Source organism: Anomaloglossus baeobatrachus, chromosome 2 (assembly GCF_048569485.1).
Source record: "Anomaloglossus baeobatrachus isolate aAnoBae1 chromosome 2, aAnoBae1.hap1, whole genome shotgun sequence".
Taxonomy (NCBI): Eukaryota; Metazoa; Chordata; class Amphibia; order Anura; family Aromobatidae; genus Anomaloglossus; species Anomaloglossus baeobatrachus.
In genome coordinates this window covers 783,211,012-783,229,294 of record NC_134354.1, presented here as the reverse complement: position 1 = coordinate 783,229,294, position 18,283 = coordinate 783,211,012, and the positions used below count along the sequence as shown (strand labels likewise).

At 45.3% G+C, this 18,283-nt stretch overlaps 1 protein-coding gene across 1 annotated transcript in view; it reads left to right on the top strand.

Annotated features, from left to right (window-relative positions):
- MOGAT2 (monoacylglycerol O-acyltransferase 2) overlaps positions 1-18,283 on the top strand; it is an 82,918-nt gene that overhangs the window by 53,528 nt on the left and 11,107 nt on the right. The window contains exons 3-5 of the mRNA XM_075334720.1: positions 4,935-5,139; positions 5,234-5,408; positions 14,409-14,608. Of these exons, the coding sequence (XP_075190835.1) occupies positions 4,935-5,139; positions 5,234-5,408; positions 14,409-14,608 (580 nt within the window). The remainder of the gene's footprint in view (positions 1-4,934; positions 5,140-5,233; positions 5,409-14,408; positions 14,609-18,283) is intronic.

The following is an 18,283-nucleotide window of genomic DNA, read 5'->3' as shown; positions in this document are numbered from 1 at the left end:
ACCAGGCACAGGCACCATCTACGTACCTGAGCACACCACCAGGCACAGGTGTCATCTACGTACTTGACCACCCCACCAAGGATTGGTGTCATCTACGTACCTGACTGCACCACCAGGCACAGGTGTCTACGTACCTGACCACACCACCAGGCACAGGCGTCATCTGCGTAACTGACTGCACCACCAGGCACAGCCGTCATCTACATATCTGACCACCCCACCAAGCACAGGTGTCATCTACATACCTGACCACACAACCGGGCACAGGCGTCATCTACGTACCTGACCACACCACCGGGCACAGGTGTCATCTACGTATCTGACCACACCACCAAGCACAGGTGTCATCTACATGCCTGATCACACCACCAGGCACAGGCATCATCTAGGTACCTGACCACACCACCGGGCACAGGCGTCATCTGCGTACCTGACCACACCACCAGGCATAGGCGTCATCTATGTACCTGACCACACCACCAAGCACAGATGTTGTCTACATACCTGACCACACCACCAGGCACAGGCATCATCTACGTACCTGACCAGGCATAGGCGTCATCTATGTACCTGACCACACCACCAAGCACAGATGTTGTCTACATACCTGACCACACCACCAGGCACAGGCATCATCTACGTACCTGATCACACCACCAGGCATAGGCGTCATCTATGTACCTGACCACACCACCAAGCACAGATGTTGTCTACATACCTGACCACACCACCAGGCACAGGCATCATCTACGTACCTGATCACACCACCAGGCATAGGCGTCATCTATGTACCTGACCACACCACCAGGCATAGGCATCATCTACGTACCTGACCACACCACCAGGCACAGGCGTCATCTACGCTGGACGAGGAACCAGTGGGTGGACCTCAGTGCTGGTCACTGATAAAAGTTGATTCACACTGAGAATAAATTATGTATGCCAACTATGTTGGAGACGTCAAGGAGAGCATTGTGAATCAGCCACTGGTGTCACCAGACGAGACTTTGGTGGTGGTGGTGTTAGTGTGGGCCGGTGTGTCTAGTCAGTACAGAACGGCTCTACACTGTGGGAATGGTACAGTGACAGCCCCTACTACTGGAATAATATCATTAATCCAGTCATTGTGCCTCTGCATGTACAAAACCGGCTTATTGTCATCTTCATGGAGGACAATGCTCCAGCTCATCGAAGTCCCATCATCGGTGAACAGCTGCTGGAGACTGAGGGACCTCAAATGGAGCGGCCGCACTTTCTCCAGACCTGAATCCCATAGAAAACCTATGGGATCAGCGGAGCCGCTGTATAGAGGCCGTAACTCTGTACCCCAGAACCTCAGTGACCAGAGGGCTGCCCTTCAAGGTGTGGTCAAGAGGCTCAGTGCTCCTTGGGTGTGGCCAAGAGGCTCAGTGCACCGCTTCGACCGTTGATTTTGTATGCCCCGCCTCCCTCACTGGTGATTGACAGCCCTAGCTTGCCGGGAGTGAGTACTGTCTGCATGGACAGCTCGGCCAGGCCAGTGTAACATTTATGGGGCACTGTCCATATCATGGGGACACTATAGCAGTTGTTGGGGATCTGGTATTGTTACGGTGACACTGTGGCGGTCAGCTCTATTAGTAGCTCTATGATTGTTATGGAGGCAGGGGTGTTATGTAGACCCCTGCACTATTATGGGGGCGCTGTCTGGGGAGACCTGGTTCTGTTATTTGGGCACTGACTGTGGTTCGGACACTGGGGTCATATGAAGGACAATAGAGACATTGTGGTTGTGATGGGCGCTGAAGTTGGCAGTGTAACACTTATGGGGGCGCTCCCCTATTGGTGGGGAACCAGGCACTGTTCTGGCGACACATGCGCCCCGCGGTCAGTGCTTGTCAGGTGATCGGCCGCCGCTTTGTTTTGCATATGTAACTTATTGAGGGACTGGGGCGGACACCGGGGGAGGGGGATTGTCATGGTTTTAGTGTAACCAGTTTTGGACTAAAACAAAACATTTGACCCTGAAAGATCCCAGGTTCATGGAAAATCAGAGAGGACGGGATTAACCCTGTTACTTCTGGAGCGAAATCTAAACTGAGAGGGACAATAACAGACAATGTTTATACACAATGACTGCACCAGCAGAATAGTGAGTGCAGCTCTGGAGGATAATACAGGAGGTAACTCAGGATCAGTAATGTAATGTCTGTACAGAGTGACTGCACCAGCAGAATAGTGAGTGCCGCTCTGGAGTATAATACAGGAGGTAACTCAGGATCAGTACTGTAATGTATGTACACAGTGACTGCACCAGCAGAATAGTGAGTGCAGCTCTGGAGTATAATACAAGAGGTAACTCAGGATCAGTAATGTAATGTATGTACACAGTGACTGCACCAGCAGAATAGTGAGTGCAGCTCTGGAGTATAATACAAGAGGTAACTCAGGATCAGTAATGTAATGTCTGTACAGAGAGACTGCACCAGCAGAATAGTGAGTGCAGCTCTGGAGTATAATACAGGAGGTAACTCAGGATCAGTAATGTAATGTATGTACACAGTGACTGCACCAGCAGAGTAGTGAGTGCAGCTCTGGAGTATAATACAGGAGGTAACTCAGGATCAGTAATGTAATGTATGTGCACAGTGACTGCACCAGCAGAATAGTGAGTGCAGCTCTGGAGTATAATACTGGAGGTAACTCAGGATCAGTAATGTAATGTATGTACACAGTGACTGCACCAGCAGAATAGTGAGTGCAGCTCTGGAGTATAATACAGGAGGTAACTCAGGATCAGTAATGTATGTACACAGTGACTGCACCAGCAGAATAGTGAGTGCAGCTCTGGAGTATAATGCTGGAGGTAACTCAGGATCAGTAATGTAATGTATGTACACAGTGACTGCACCAGCAGAATAGTGAGTGCAGCTCTGGAGTATAATACAGGAGGTAACTCAGGATCAGTAATGTAATGTATGTACACAGTGACTGCACCAGCAGAATAGTGAGTGCAGCTCTGGAGTATAACACAGGATGTAATACAGGATAAGTAATGTAATGTACAGTCATAGCTGAAAGTGTTGGCACCCTTGAAATTGTTCCAGCAAATTAAGTATTTCTCCTAGAACATTACTTCAGTTACACATGTTTTATATCCTTTGTGTGTATTGGAATAGTACAAACAAAAGAGGGAAAAAAGCAAATTAGACATAATTTCACACAAAACTCCCAAAATGGTCTGGACATAATTGTTGTCCCCTCCTCTTAATATTTGGTTGCACCCTTTGCCCTTTGGAATAAATCCCTTCCATCAGTCGCCTCCTGTCCCCGTCCACAGCTTCTTCCTCCTCTCACCTGGAATCTCGGACTCTTTATAATCATCTCCAGGTCTCTCATGTCTGAAGGCGTCTTCTCCTCTCCTTTTCTCTCTTGTTTCTCTTCTCTTCTCTTCTCCCAATCTTCAGATCTCTCCACAGGTGTCAATGGGATTTAGATCCGGACTCATTGCTGCCTCTTCAAAACTCTCCAGCGGTTTGCTTCCATCCATTTCTGGGGCTTCTTGAAGTGTTTGGGGTCATTGTCCTGCTGGAGACTCCTGACCTAGGACTATACTCGGTTTTCTGACACTGGGAGCTAGTTTGCCACCCAAAATCCTTTGCTAATCTTCAGATTTCATGATGTCTTGCACACAGTAGCAAAACAACCCCAAACATCTCTGACCTCCACCATACGTGACTGTAGGTCCTGTGATCTTTACTTTGTAGCCTCATTCCGTTTTCCGTAAACAGTAGAATGCTGCGCTTTACCACAAAGCTCTATTTTGGTCTCATCTGTCCACAAGACGCTTTCTCAGAAGGATTTTGGTTACTCACATACATTTTGGCTTTTTTCTGTCTGTGTCAGCAGTGGGGTCCTCCTGGGTCTCTTCCTTAGTGTTTCATGTCATTCAGCTGTGGACAGATAGTTTGCGCTGACACTGATGCCCCTGAGCTGCAGGACAGCATGAATTTCTTTGCTTATCCACAATCCGGTATATCCTGTGTTACACTCCTTCATCAATTTTTCTCTTCCGTAAACATCCAGGGAGATTAGCTACAGCGCCATGGGTTGTAAACTTCTTGATTATGTTGTGCACCGTGAACAAAGGAGCATCAAGATCTCTGGAGATGGACTGGTAACCTTGAGATTGTTGATATTTTCAACAATTTTGGTTCTCAAGATCTCAGAGCATTTTCTTCTCCTCTTTCTGTTCTCCATGCTTAGTGCGGCACACACAGACACACAATGCACAGATTGTCAACTTCTCCCCTTTTTATCCAGTTTCAAGTGTGACTTTCATATTGCCCACACCTGTTACTTGCCACAGGGGAGTGTGAATTAGCATCACATGCTTGAAACAAAGTTGTTTTGGAAATGTGACAATTTTGTCCTGCCCATTTTTGGGATTTTGTGTGAAATTATCTCCCTTTTGCCTTTTTTTTCTTTCAGTTTTTTTGTGTTGTTCCAATACGCAAAAAAGAAAATAATAATAATAATATATTATCATAAAATATAATTGTCTTATTTTTCATTAATTATATTATATATATTATTATATTATAATATATATATATTTATATTATATATATTTATTTATATTATATTATTTATATATAATATAATATAATATATATTATATTATTTATATTATAATATAAATATATATTATTATATTATAATATTTTTAATTAATTATTTATTATTTATTATAATATTATAATATATTCTTATAAAATAAACATGTGTACAACAAAATGTTTAACTGCAATAATTTTTTTTAGGAGAAATACTTCATATTGTGGAACAACTTCAAGGGTGCCACCACTTGTGGCCGTGACTGTATCTTCACACTTTCTACCTAGATTATTTCTTAGCGAATTTTCTTGTCAATCAATTATTTTTGTATTTTATAGTTGATTAAAACGGCAGATTTGGATCCGAATAAGAACTACATTTTTGGCTTCCATCCACACGGGGTCCTTATAGCCGGAGCATTCACTAATTTCTGCACTGAGGCCACTGGATTTCCGGACCTGTACCCGGGAATCACACCGTACCTACTGATGTTACCACTTTGGTTCCGGGCGCCATTCTTCAGGGACTACATTATGAGTGGTGGTAGGTATTACTGAGGGATCATGAATATTATGTATATAATTAATAAATCTTGGATTTCAACCTCATCAGAGCTAAAAACCGTGATCTCTTCCAGGATTGATCCCATCTGACAAGGACAGCGCTACCTACGTGCTTAAAAAAAACAAAGGTGGAACCGCTGTAGTCATCGCTGTGGGCGGAGCACCGGAATCTCTGGACGCTCGCCCCGGTGCTTTCACCCTATTGCTGAAAAACCGGAAAGGATTTATCAGACTTGCCATCGAAAATGGGTAATTTCATACTATAACTTATTTTTTTTCACATTTACAGTGCCTTGCGAAAGTATTCAGCCCCCTTGAATTTTTCAACCTTTTCCCGCATTTCAGGCTTCAAACATAAAGATAAAAAAAATTTTATGTTATGGTGAAGAATCAACAACAAGTGACACAATTGTGAAGGTGAACGATATTTATTGCTTATTTTAAATTTTTATAAAAAATAAACAACTGAAAATTGCGGCGTGCAATATTATTCATCCCCTTTACTTTCAGTGCAGAAAACTCACTCCAGAAGTTGATTGAGGATCTCTGAATGATCCAATGTTGTCCTAAATGACTGATGATGATAAATATAAGCCCCTGTGTGTAATCAAGTCTCCGTATAAATGCCCCTGCTCTGTGATATTCTCTGGGTTCTGTGTAAAGCGCAGAGAGCATCATGAAGACCAAGGAACACAACAGGCAGGTCCATGATACTGTTGTGGAGAAGTTTAAAGCCGGATTTGGTTACAAAAAGATTTCCAAAACATTAAACATCCCAAGAAGCACTGTGCAAGCGATCATATGGAAATGGAAGGAGAATCATACCACTGCAAATCTACCAAGACCCGGCCTCCATCCAAACTATCATCTCAGACAAGGAAAAGACTGATCAGAGATGCAGCCAAGAGGCCCATGATCCCTCTGGAGGAACTGCAGAGATCTACAGCTGAGGGGGGAAGAGTCTGTCCATAGGACAACAATCAGTCATACACTGCACAAATCTGGCCTTTATGGAAGAGTGGCAAGAAGAAAGCCATTTCTCAAAGACATCCATAAAAAGTGTCGTTTAAAGTTTGCCACAAGCCACCGGGAGACACCAAACATGTGGAAGAAGGTGCTCTGCTCAGAGGAAACCAAAATCAAACTATTTGGGCACAATACCAAACGATATGTTTGGCGTAAAAGCAACACATCGCATCACCCTGAACACACCATCCCCACTGTGAAACATGGTGGTGGCAGCATCATGGTTTGGGCCTGCTTTTCTTCAGCAGGGACAGGGAAGATGGTTAAAATAGATGGGAAGATGAATGGAGCCAAATATAGGACCATTCTTGAAGAAAACCTGTTGGAGTCTGCAAAAGACCTGAGACTGGGACGGAGATTTGTCTTCCAACAAGACAATGATCCCAAACATAAAGCAAAATCTACAATGGAATGGTTCACAAATAAACGTATCCAGGTGTTAGAATGACCAAGTCACAGTCCAGACCTGAACCCAATCGAGAATCTGTGGAAAGAGCTGAAAACTGCTGTTCACAAACGCCTCCATCCAACCTCACTCAGCTCCAGCTGTTTACAAAGGAAGAATGGGCGAGAATTTCAACCTCTCCATGTGCAAAACTGATAGACACAGTCCCCAAGAGACTGCAGCTGTAATCGCAGCAAAAGGGGGTGCTACAAAGTATTAACTTAAAGGGGATAAATAATATTGCACGCCCCAATTTTCAGTTATTTATTTTTTACAAAAATTTAAAATAAGCAATACATTTTGTTCATCTTCACAATTGTGTCCACTTGTTATTGATCCTTCTCCAGAACATTGTGTGTGCTCCCTCAGTCCTGTTCCTGTCCTCCAGTCCTGTTTGTGCCCCACTAGTGCTGTCCATGCCACCACCAGTGCTGTCCGTGCACAGCAGTACTGTCCGAGCCCCAGCTCCTCCTGTGATGTGTATATGCCCCCAGCCCCTCCTGCTGTGGTGTGTATATGTCCCCAGCCCCTCCTCCCCTATATGTGTCTGATCCCCTCCTGTGATGTATATATATGTCCCAGCCCCTCCTGTGATGTGTATATATATATATATATATATATATATATATATATATATATATATATATATATATATATATATATATACAGTGCCTATAAGTAGCATTCAACCCCCTGCAGATTTAGCAGGTTTACACATTCGGAATTAACTTGGCATTGTGACATTTGGACTGTAGATCGGCCTGGAAGTGTGAAATGCACTGCAGCAAAAAAGAATGTTATTTCTTTTTTTTTTTTTTTTTTTAAATTGTGAAAAGTTTATTCAGAGGGTCATTTATTATTCAACCCCTCAAACCACAAGAATTCTGTTTGGTTCCCCTAAAGTATTAAGAAGTATTTCAGGCACAAAGAACAATGAGCTTCACATGTTTGGATTAATTATCTCTTTTTCCAGCCTTTTCTGACTAATTAAGACCCTCTTCCTTAAACTTGTGAACAGCACTCATACTTGGTCAACATGGGAAAGACAAAGGAGCATTCCAAGGCCATCAGAGACAAGATCGTGGAGGGTCACAAGGCTGGCAAGGGGTACAAAACCCTTTCCAAGGAGTTTGGCCTACCTGTCTCCACTGTTGGGAGCATCATCTGGAAGTGGAAGGCTTATGGAACTACTGTTAGCCTTCCACGGCCTGGACAGCCTTTGAAAGTGTCCACCCGTGCCGAGGCCAGACTTGTCCGAAGAGTCAAGGCTAACCCAAGGACAACAAGGAAGGAGCTCCGGGAAGATCTCATGGCAGTGGGGACATTGGTTTCAGTCAATACCATAAGTAACGTACTCCACCGCAATGGTCTCCGTTCCAGACGAGCCCGTAAGGTACCTTTACTTTCAAAGCGTCATGTCAAGGCTCGTCTACAGTTTGCTCATGATCACTTGGAGGACTCTGAGACAGACTGGTTCAAGGTTCTCTGGTCTGATGAGACCAAGATCGAGATCTTTGGTGCCAACCACACACGTGATGTTTGGAGACTGGATGGCACTGCATACGACCCCAAGAATACCATCCCTACAGTCAAGCATGGTGGTGGCAGCATCATGCTGTGGGGCTGTTTCTCAGCCAAGTGGCCTGGCCATCTGGTCCGCATCTGTGTCGCCCTGGACAAGCCAGGGGCCACAGGTAACAACATCACCACACCCCACACTCCCTGTAGGCACATCGAGGTCAAAACATAAAATCCTTGTTGCCTTCCCCAGGGGCTGTTGTCAACACCAGGGGGTGGAGCCAGGCGGTTGGTCTCCACCCACCGAGGAGTTCACAGTCCTGGAGGAGGGAAAACACAGGCAGTCTAGTTTGGACAGTGAAGTGGAAGGAGGAAAGTGTAGCAGTCGAGCAGTCTGAAGTGAAGTCCGGGTGTGTGGCCCGGACAGAGCAGCAAGGTTGGCAGACGGTGGTGACCGTCTGCAGTGGAGGCCGATTGGAGTCTGCCGTAAGGACCGTGGACGGGTGGTGACCCGGCGGTACCGGACTGGCATACAAAGAGAAGCCAGCACCAGTGGCAGGGGCCTTTCGGATCCCGGCAAGGCTTGGAGTCGCCATGAATTTGCCAAATCCGTTAGTGAAGGGGACCTCCGGGTTTCCAAACAGCCAAGTCCTGATAGAAGGCAACCGTCCAACCGTGAAGGGGAGACACCGCCACCGCCAAGGGCAACCGTTTCCCAGGGCCAGCGCCTGCGGGCAAAAAGGGGCTCCTCCGGCCTACATCCAGGTCGGGGAGCGGGTTACCGGTGGGAACCCATCGCAACCAACACTGAACTTAGGTGCAGGGAGAGACAGTCATCACCAACCTACAGGGAAGAAGCAACCGCAGCCGTCTGGGGGACCCGTCCATCCAGCCGTGTGTTTTACCGAGAACTGTGTCATCGTCTCAGGCTGAGTGAGTACCCCCGTGCCGTACGGCACAGCGCTGCCCCTGCGACCCTGCACCTTATCAGGCCCCGCAACCCGCCTGCCATCATCCCTACCTACCCCATCACCGGGCCCCGGGACAACCAACCCCCTACCCACGGAGGGGAGAAATAGCAACTCAGCTGCTCACTGTCACCGCTCCCGGGATCCCCGTCCAGAGCAGCGGTGGTGTCCACACACTCACCACAACCGTGGGTGGCGTCACGGACAATAAATCCCTAAAACCATTCCCCTTTTCACTCACGGGCGAGGAGCGCCGCTCGAGTCCCCGGGATCCGGCCCATCGCTCGAGCCACCGAGCAGCAGCGGCCGCAGCAGCAGCGGCAGCCGGACCCGAGCAGTGGGAGAGCACAGCGTCCCCTCCTCCGCCCGCGACACATCCATGGGAAGATGGATAGCACGGCCTACCTGGAGATTTTGGCCAAGTACCTCCGCTCCTCCATCAAAGATCTTAAGATGGGTCATCATTTCATCTTCCAACAAGACAACGACCCAAAGCACACAGCCAAGAAAACCAAGGCCTGGTTCAAGAGGGAAAAATGAAGGTGTTGCAGTGGCCTAGTAAGTCTCCTGACCTTAACCCAATTGAAAACTTGTGGAAGGAGCTCAAGATTAAAGTCCACATGAGACACCCAAAGAACCTAGATAACTTGGAGAAGATCTGCATGGAGGAGTGGGCCAAGATAACTCCAGAGACCTGTGCCGGCCTGATCAGGTCTTATAAAAGACGATTATTAGCTGTAATTGCAAACAAGGGTTATTCCACAAAATATTAAACCTAGGGGTTGAATAATAATTGACCCACACTTTTATGTTGAAAATGTATTAAAATTTAACTGAGCAACATAACTTGTTGGTTTGTAAGATTTATGCATCTGTTAATAAATCCTGCTCTTGTTTGAAGTTTGCAGGCTCTAACTTATTTGCATCTTATCAAACCTGCTAAATCTGCAGGGGGTTGAATACTACTTGTAGGCACTGTATATATATATATGCCCCCAGCCCCTCCTGTGATATATATATGCCCCCAGCCCCTCCTGTGATGTATGTGCCTTCAGCGCCTCCTACATGATATATATGATTTACCAATCTGTTGACTGTGCTTCAGACCGAGACAAACCTGGAAAAGCAGTTGGGAGAGGCCACATGATCAATATAACCGAACATCACAGCTGCACCAGAGAGAAGCAACTCTAGCCACCACAGTAAGGGTTAATTAATTGACCAAATATATTAGGGTAATTTTCAAGCTGATAATTTTTTGTGGCCCCCTAAGGTTGGTAGAAATTTCCAAATGGCCTCCGGCAGAAAAAAGGTTCCCCACCCCTCATCTAAATAGTGTTCTTCTTCTTCTTTACAGGCATATTGTACTGGTTCATATATATATATATATATATATATATATATATATATATATATATATATATATATATATATATATATATATATACTACATAGGGTTTTTTAATTATTTTTTTATTTAATTACTATGCAGGGTTTTCCCAGGATTCAAACTCAGACCCTCTAGCATGAAAGGCAGCAACATTATTAATGTCACAGGCTGCACTGCTAAATATAGGAGGATTTTGTTGCCTAAAGATCTAAATAGTGTTGTTCTTCTTTACAGGCACATTGTATTGGTTCATAGCTATACAGCTAAATAAATCTGTTTTTTTATTTTTTTTTTTTCCATTTAATTCATGAAAGTTAATATAATTGTAACACGTACTGTATCTATGGGAAAATGATACCTAAAAACTAGATATCTCATATTTTAAAAACAAAGTTATTTGTGAAGGTGCAAATAAAAATATTTTTCTGGTCACAAAACTAAATTTGCATCAGTGAAGAGATTAAATCACAAACGTTAGGTCATACAGATGCTTTTTTCATTGTTAGGGGTTTTTTTATGTTCTTTATTTCGGGCAGGGCCGGCGTCAGCACCTGGAAAACCCGGTCAAATGCCCGGGCCCTGGCCTGCCTGGGGGGCCCACTCGCGGTGGCAGGAGTGGCGTACCGCTAGTCAGGGAAACCCGGTGCCCACGCTGTCACCAACCTCCCCCCGCCGAGGATCGCACTTTCAATTGTATCCGCATTGCAGTTGCCGAATGCCGATACAATTGAGAGCAATGATGAGATGGAGCGGCGCGCTGTCTCTCATCATTCTCCCCGCTGTGTCTGTTGGCGCTCTGACAGCTCAGCAGTGGAGCGCGGTGCGTCATCACTGCGCGCCTGCTGAGAGGTCAGAGCGAGCGACAGCAGTGGACGCGTCGAAGAGACCGGAGCAGCGGTGGAACGAGGAGAAGTGAGTATGTACAATCATTATAGCCAGATGACCATGGGGGTGCATTAAATGATATGGCGGCTGTGTACTACATGAGGGTGCCTAATGCTATCTGGCTCTGCACTGTGCTATATAGGGGCTGTGTACTACATGAGGGTGTCTAATGCTACTGGCTCTTGCCTGGCTATATACAGGCTGTATACTACATGAGGGTGCCTAATGTTATCTGGCTCTGCACTGTGCTATATACAGGCTGTATACTATATTAGGGTGCCTATCTATCTGGGTCTGCATTGTGCAATATTGGGGCTGTATATTACAGCTCGGGTATTGCAGCTCTCCACAGATAGAGCTAGGCTCCAGGGAGGATATCGGGAGTAGTAGTCGCCTATAGAGCACTATGGGCAATGATGGGACAACACAGATGGTGCAGTTCAAGCTCTTTACTCACTGATGTCACACCGCCTCTGGAGTGCCGTGCTCCGCTGTGATGGGCCTCAGCCAATCTCGGACAGTTCGGAGGTCAAGGCCAGTGTTTCCTGCTGTGTGTCCTTTCTGGTGGTCTTCCCTCCACCCCAGCTCCAAGGCCGTGGAACCCGGACCAGCTAGAGAATGAGGTGCGGGAGCTGGGACGTAGCCTGCAGGAGCTCCAGACCAGGGCAATCCGAAGGTGGCAGTTGTCGATGAGGGCTCTGATAATGGGAGGGCGCAGCCTCCTGGGACAAGCAACGCTGACCCCGGTGGAGCGAGTGACCAGTGCGGGCAAGGCAAAGGATGCCCCAGCAGCTGGCGAGACCTTGGCGGGACCCCAGTTGTACTTGCAGGTCTCTACACCCAGTCCAGCCTCTCAACCCCTAGAGGGGGACAACGCAGCTGCGATACCCAGTCCAGTGACTCTGCCACGGACTGGAAGAGATGCAGTGCCAAGCGGAGGTTGGGAGCCGGACCCTACATCACCCCAGGCTGCGCAAGTCGCCCGGAACGCAGCTAGACAGGCTCATCAACTGGCATGTCAGCGAGAATTCGCCAAGCTGGGGGCCGAGCAGGAAGACCACGAGTTCCGGGAGGAAGCTCTGGAAGCCCGCAACCTGGCCGCAAAGCAACGGCTCCGCCAGTCCCATCGGAGTGGGGGCAGCGGAGGCACGTGCTGGTAGTGCAGTTTGACTTGGAGTGGGGGTGGGGGTTCATTGAGGAACCCGGAATGGCAAAAGACGTGTTTGTGTCCCGTCGGGATGTGGAATCCCGCCTCCCCCAAGGACACCCGGATCAGGATCTCTACCCAGGCGATGCCATTTCCTACACCCGGCAAAAAGGGGAATGGGGATGGTTTGCCCTGGATGTCCAGGTGGAACGGTTGAGGGCACCATCAAAAGTCCAGTCCAGGGACCAGGGGAGTCAGACGGTTCTACTTTAGACTGCCACCTGGAACCCCTGCATAATGGTTAAAGTTAAGTAATATTACAGAATAGTGTTATGTTAAAATGGACAGCTGGGCCATCAGACTTGTATGGCCAGGACACTTTATTGTAAATAATTAGCACCTGTCGTGCTCCTGTAGCGCCCCTGAAGCCATCAGGGAGCTACAAGGTACTGCATCCCCACCAGGATGCAGGGCTTACCCCCCACTGTACCCAGAAGACCAGTGCCGATCCCGACCAAACACCCAGGTAATCCCTGCTTTTCCCAAAAATTCCCCAATAATCGATGACCGACTAGGGTAGGACCCAGGGGATGGCCACCCAGAGGTAGAGCCAATCCAGTCCACTAGACCAGGACCAGGAGGGAGGGGCAGACAGTGGACAGCAGTCAGGAGTTAGTAAGCGACAGTGGAGGAGAGCGGACGCACTGACCGGAGTGTGACAGTGACCTGAGGGCCCAGGCGGTTGGTTGTCAGTGGATTACAGTGGAGTACTCCCGGAACCATGCACCAACAGGGTACAGAATTTTAGGTCAGGCAGACGCTCCAGGCAGCCCTGATAAAATCTGCACAGTGAGTGGACCATCAAGTACCTCACTGACCTTGAAGTTTGAGACACAGTAACAATGGGAGAACCAGGGACAGGACCAGAGACTCCGAGCCAACAGGGTTCACGCTACTGTCATACAGACTGCTGAAGAGAGACAACCGGGAGGGGACCCCGAGCCGCTTCAAGCCACGGGGACCCACCAATCAAAAACATGTGCAGGGGAAAGAAGCCACCAGGTCATTAAATCGGCACTGGGGCTAATGGGACTTGCGGTTAAGACCAGCCAGCCTCGGGTGACCAGTTTACAACTTACCGTGAGTAAAGGAACTAGTTACACTCCAACCCCGTGTGTGGCCTCCCTTCTTTCAACGCCTATCTGCATCGCCTACCCTCTGGGGCCTGGCTCTGCTTGCAGAGGGCCTAACATCCAGGCAAAGACAGAAGCAAAATCGAGAATATAACAAACACAGAGACCACATTCTAAAGCCCGGATTCCAAAATTCGATGATCAATGGGAAAGAAACCCATATACCATCTGTCCCCAAGAACATCAGGATTATAAAGTCTACTGGATCACAAAAGATGGAGGGAAAGGGCACAAAGTGATTTCTTATGATGACCTTAAGTGAGTCCATCCCAATTATGTCAAGGAGAAAGACCCGGGGCGGACTGAACCTCCTGAACACCAAGAAGAGAGAAGACTGCCCACTCTTCTTGGTACGTTCCATCACAGATGGTTGAGTTTCGGAGAAGCTGTAGTCATAGCTACCCTGGTCTTTAATTAAGGACCCCAAGGAATGGTGAAGTCTCACGAGCCTACCGTAGCCTTAGCAAGTTCCAAGGTTAGAAGACGCTTGCCCAGTACACCCAGTATTGCCCTTGTCCGGCATTGAGTACGCAGTATTTGAGGTCAGTTACCCGTTAAATACAGACAGTAGCCACCTGCCGGTGCCTTCACCGTGGTCACTGCTGGGACTCCAGCGAAATCTGTGAAGCCGCGAGGAACATAGTCTGATCCTAGAACTTCTCTCTGTTTTATTCCAGGGCCTCCTTGGTGCCGGTCTTTTCATTTGGGGAGAATGAAGTCTTTGACCAAGTGGAGAACCCAAAAGGATCATTGCTAAGAAGAATCCAGGAGAAGCTGCAAAAAGTCATGGGTGTGGCGCTACCCCTGTTCCACGCCCGGGGGGTCTTTCAGTATAGCTTTGGACTAATGCCATATCGAAGGCCGATCAACACTATTGGTAAGTTTAGGGCAGGGCCGAAATTTTTTATATAACTTGTTATATTAAAGGGGTTCCAACACCATGCAATGGAGATGCCCAGGTTATACCGGCTGTACATATATAAGTATATGCAGGAGATGCCCAGGTTATACCAGCTGTACATATATAATTATATACAGGAGATATCCAGGTTATACCAGCTGTACATATATAATTATATACAGGAGATGCCCAGGTTATACCGGCTGTACATATATAATTATATACAGGAGATGCCCAGGATATACCAGCTGTACATATATAATTATATACAGGAGATGCCCAGGTTATACCAGCTGTACATATATAATTATATACAGGAGATGCCCAGGTTATACCGGCTGTACATATATAATTATATACAGGAGATGCCCAGGTTATACCGGCTGTACATATATAATTATATACAGGAGATGCCCAGGTTATACCGGCTGTACATATATAATTATATACAGGAGATGCCCAGGTTATACCAGCTGTACATATATAATTATATACAGGGGATGCCCAGGTTATACCAGCTGTACATATATAATTATATACAGGAGATGCCCAGGTTATACCAGCTGTACATATATAATTATATACAGGAGATGCCCAGGTTATACCGGCTGTACATATATAATTATATACAGGAGATGCCCAGGTTATACCAGCTGTACATATATAATTATATACAGGAGATGCCCAGGTTATACCGGCTGTACATATATAATTATATACAGGAGATGCCCAGGTTATACCAGCTGTACATATATAATTATATACAGTAGATACCCAGGTTATACCGGCTGTACATATATAATTATATACAGGAGATGCCCGGGTTATACCAGCTGTACATATATAATTATATACAGGAGATGCCCAGGTTATACCGGCTGTACATATATAATTATATACAGGAGATGCCCAGGTTATACTGGCTGTACATATATAATTATATACAGGAGATGTCCAGGATATATCAGCTGTACATATATAATTATATACAGGAGATGCCCAGGTTATACAAGCTGTACATGTATAATTATATACAGGAGATGCCCAGGTTATGCCGGCTGTACATATATAATTATATACAGGAGATGTCCAGGTTATACCGGCTGTACATATATAATTATATACAGGAGATGCCCAGGTTATACCAGCTGTACATATATAATTATATACAGGAGATGCCCAGGTTATACCAGCTGTACATATATAATTATATACAGGAGATGCCCAGGTTATACCAGCTGTACATATATAATTATATACAGGAGATGCCCAGGTTATACCAGCTGTACATATATAATTATATACAGGAGATGCCCAGGTTATACCGGCTGTACATATATAATTATATACAGGAGATGTCCAGGTTATACCGGCTGTACATATATAATTATATACAGGAGATGCACAGGTTATACTGGCTGTACATATATAATTATATACAGGAGATGCCCAGGTTATACCAGCTGTACATATATAATTATATACAGGAGATACCCAGGTTATACCGGCTGTACATATATAATTATATACAGGAGATGTCCAGGTTATACCAGCTGTACATATATAATTATATACAGGAGATGCCCAGGTTATACTGGCTGTACATATATAATTATATACAGGAGATGCCCAGGTTATACTGGCTGTACATATATAATTATATACAGGAGATGCCCAGGTTATACCAGCTGTACATATATAATTATATACAGGAGATGCCCAGGTTATACCGGCTGTACATATATAATTATATACAGGAGATGCCCAGGTTATACCGGCTGTACATATATAATTATATACAGGAGATGCCCAGGATATACCGGCTGTACATATATAATTATATACAGGAGATGCCCGGGTTATACCAGCTGTACATATATAATTATATACAGGAGATGCCCGGGTTATACCAGCTGTACATATATAATTATATACAGGAGATGCCCGGGTTATACCAGCTGTACATATATAATTATATACAGGAGATGCCCAGGTTATACCAGCTGTACATATATAATTATATACAGGAGATGCCCAGGATATACCAGCTGTACATATATAATTATATACAGGAGATGCTCGGGTTATACCAGCTGTACATATATAATTATATACAAGAGATGCCCGGGTTATACCAGCTGTACATATATAATTATATACAGGAGATGCCCAGGTTATACCGGCTGTACATATATAATTATATACAGGAGATGCCCAGGTTATACTGGCTGTACATATATAATTATATACAGGAGATGCCCGGGCTATACTGGCTGTACATATATAATTATATATACAGGAGATGCCCAGGTTATACTGGCTGTACATATATAATTATATATACAGGAGATGTCCAGGTTATACCAGCTGTACATATATAATTATATATAGGAGATGCCCGAGTTATACCGGCTGTACATATATAATTATATACAGCAGATGCCCAGGTTATACCGGCTGTAGATATATAATTATATACAGGAGATGCCCAGGTTATACCGGCTGTACATATATAATTATATACAGGAGATGCCCAGGTTATACCGGCTGTACATATATAATTATATACAGGAGATGCCCAGGTTATACCGGCTGTACATATATAATTATATACAGGAGATGCCCAGGTTATACCGGCTGTACATATATAATTATATACAGGAGATGCCCGGGTTATACCAGCTGTACATATATAATTATATACAGGAGATGCCCGGGTTATACCGGATGTACATATATAATTATATACAGGAGATGTCCGGGTTATACCAGCTGTACATATATAATTATATACAGGAGATGCCCAGGTTATACCGGCTGTACATATATAATTATATACAGGAGATGTCCGGGTTATACCAGCTGTACATATATAATTATATACAGGAGATGCCCAGGTTATACCGGCTGTACATATATAATTATATACAGGAGATGCCCAGGTTATACCGGCTGTACATATATAATTATATACAGGAGATGTCCGGGTTATACCAGCTGTACATATATAATTATATACAGGAGATGCCCAGGTTATACCGGCTGTACATATATAATTATATACAGGAGATGCCCAGGTTATACCGGCTGTACATATACAGTTAGGTCCAGAAATATTTGGACAGTGACACAAATTTTGTTATTTTAGCTGTTTACAAAAACATGTTCAGAAATACAATTATATATATAATATGGGCTGAAAGTGCACACTCCCAGCTGCAATATGAGAGTTTTCACATCCAAATCGGAGAAAGGGTTTAGGAATCATAGCTCTGTAATGCATAGCCTCCTCTTTTTCAAGGGACCAAAAGTAATTGGACAAGAGACTCTAAGGGCTGCAATTAACTCTGAAGGCGTCTCCCTCGTTAACCTGTAATCAATGAAGTAGTTAAAAGGTCTGCGGTTGATTACAGGTGTGTGGTTTTGCATTTGGAAGTTGTTGCTGTGACCAGACAACATGCGGTCTAAGGAACTTTCAATTGAGGTGAAGCAGAACATCCTGAGGCTGAAAAAAAAGAAAAAATCCATCAGAGATATAGCAGACATGCTTGGAGTAGCAAAATCAACAGTCGGATACATTCTGAGAAAAAAGGAATTGACTGGTGAGCTTGGGAACTCAAAAAGGCCTGGGCGTCCACGGATGACAACAGT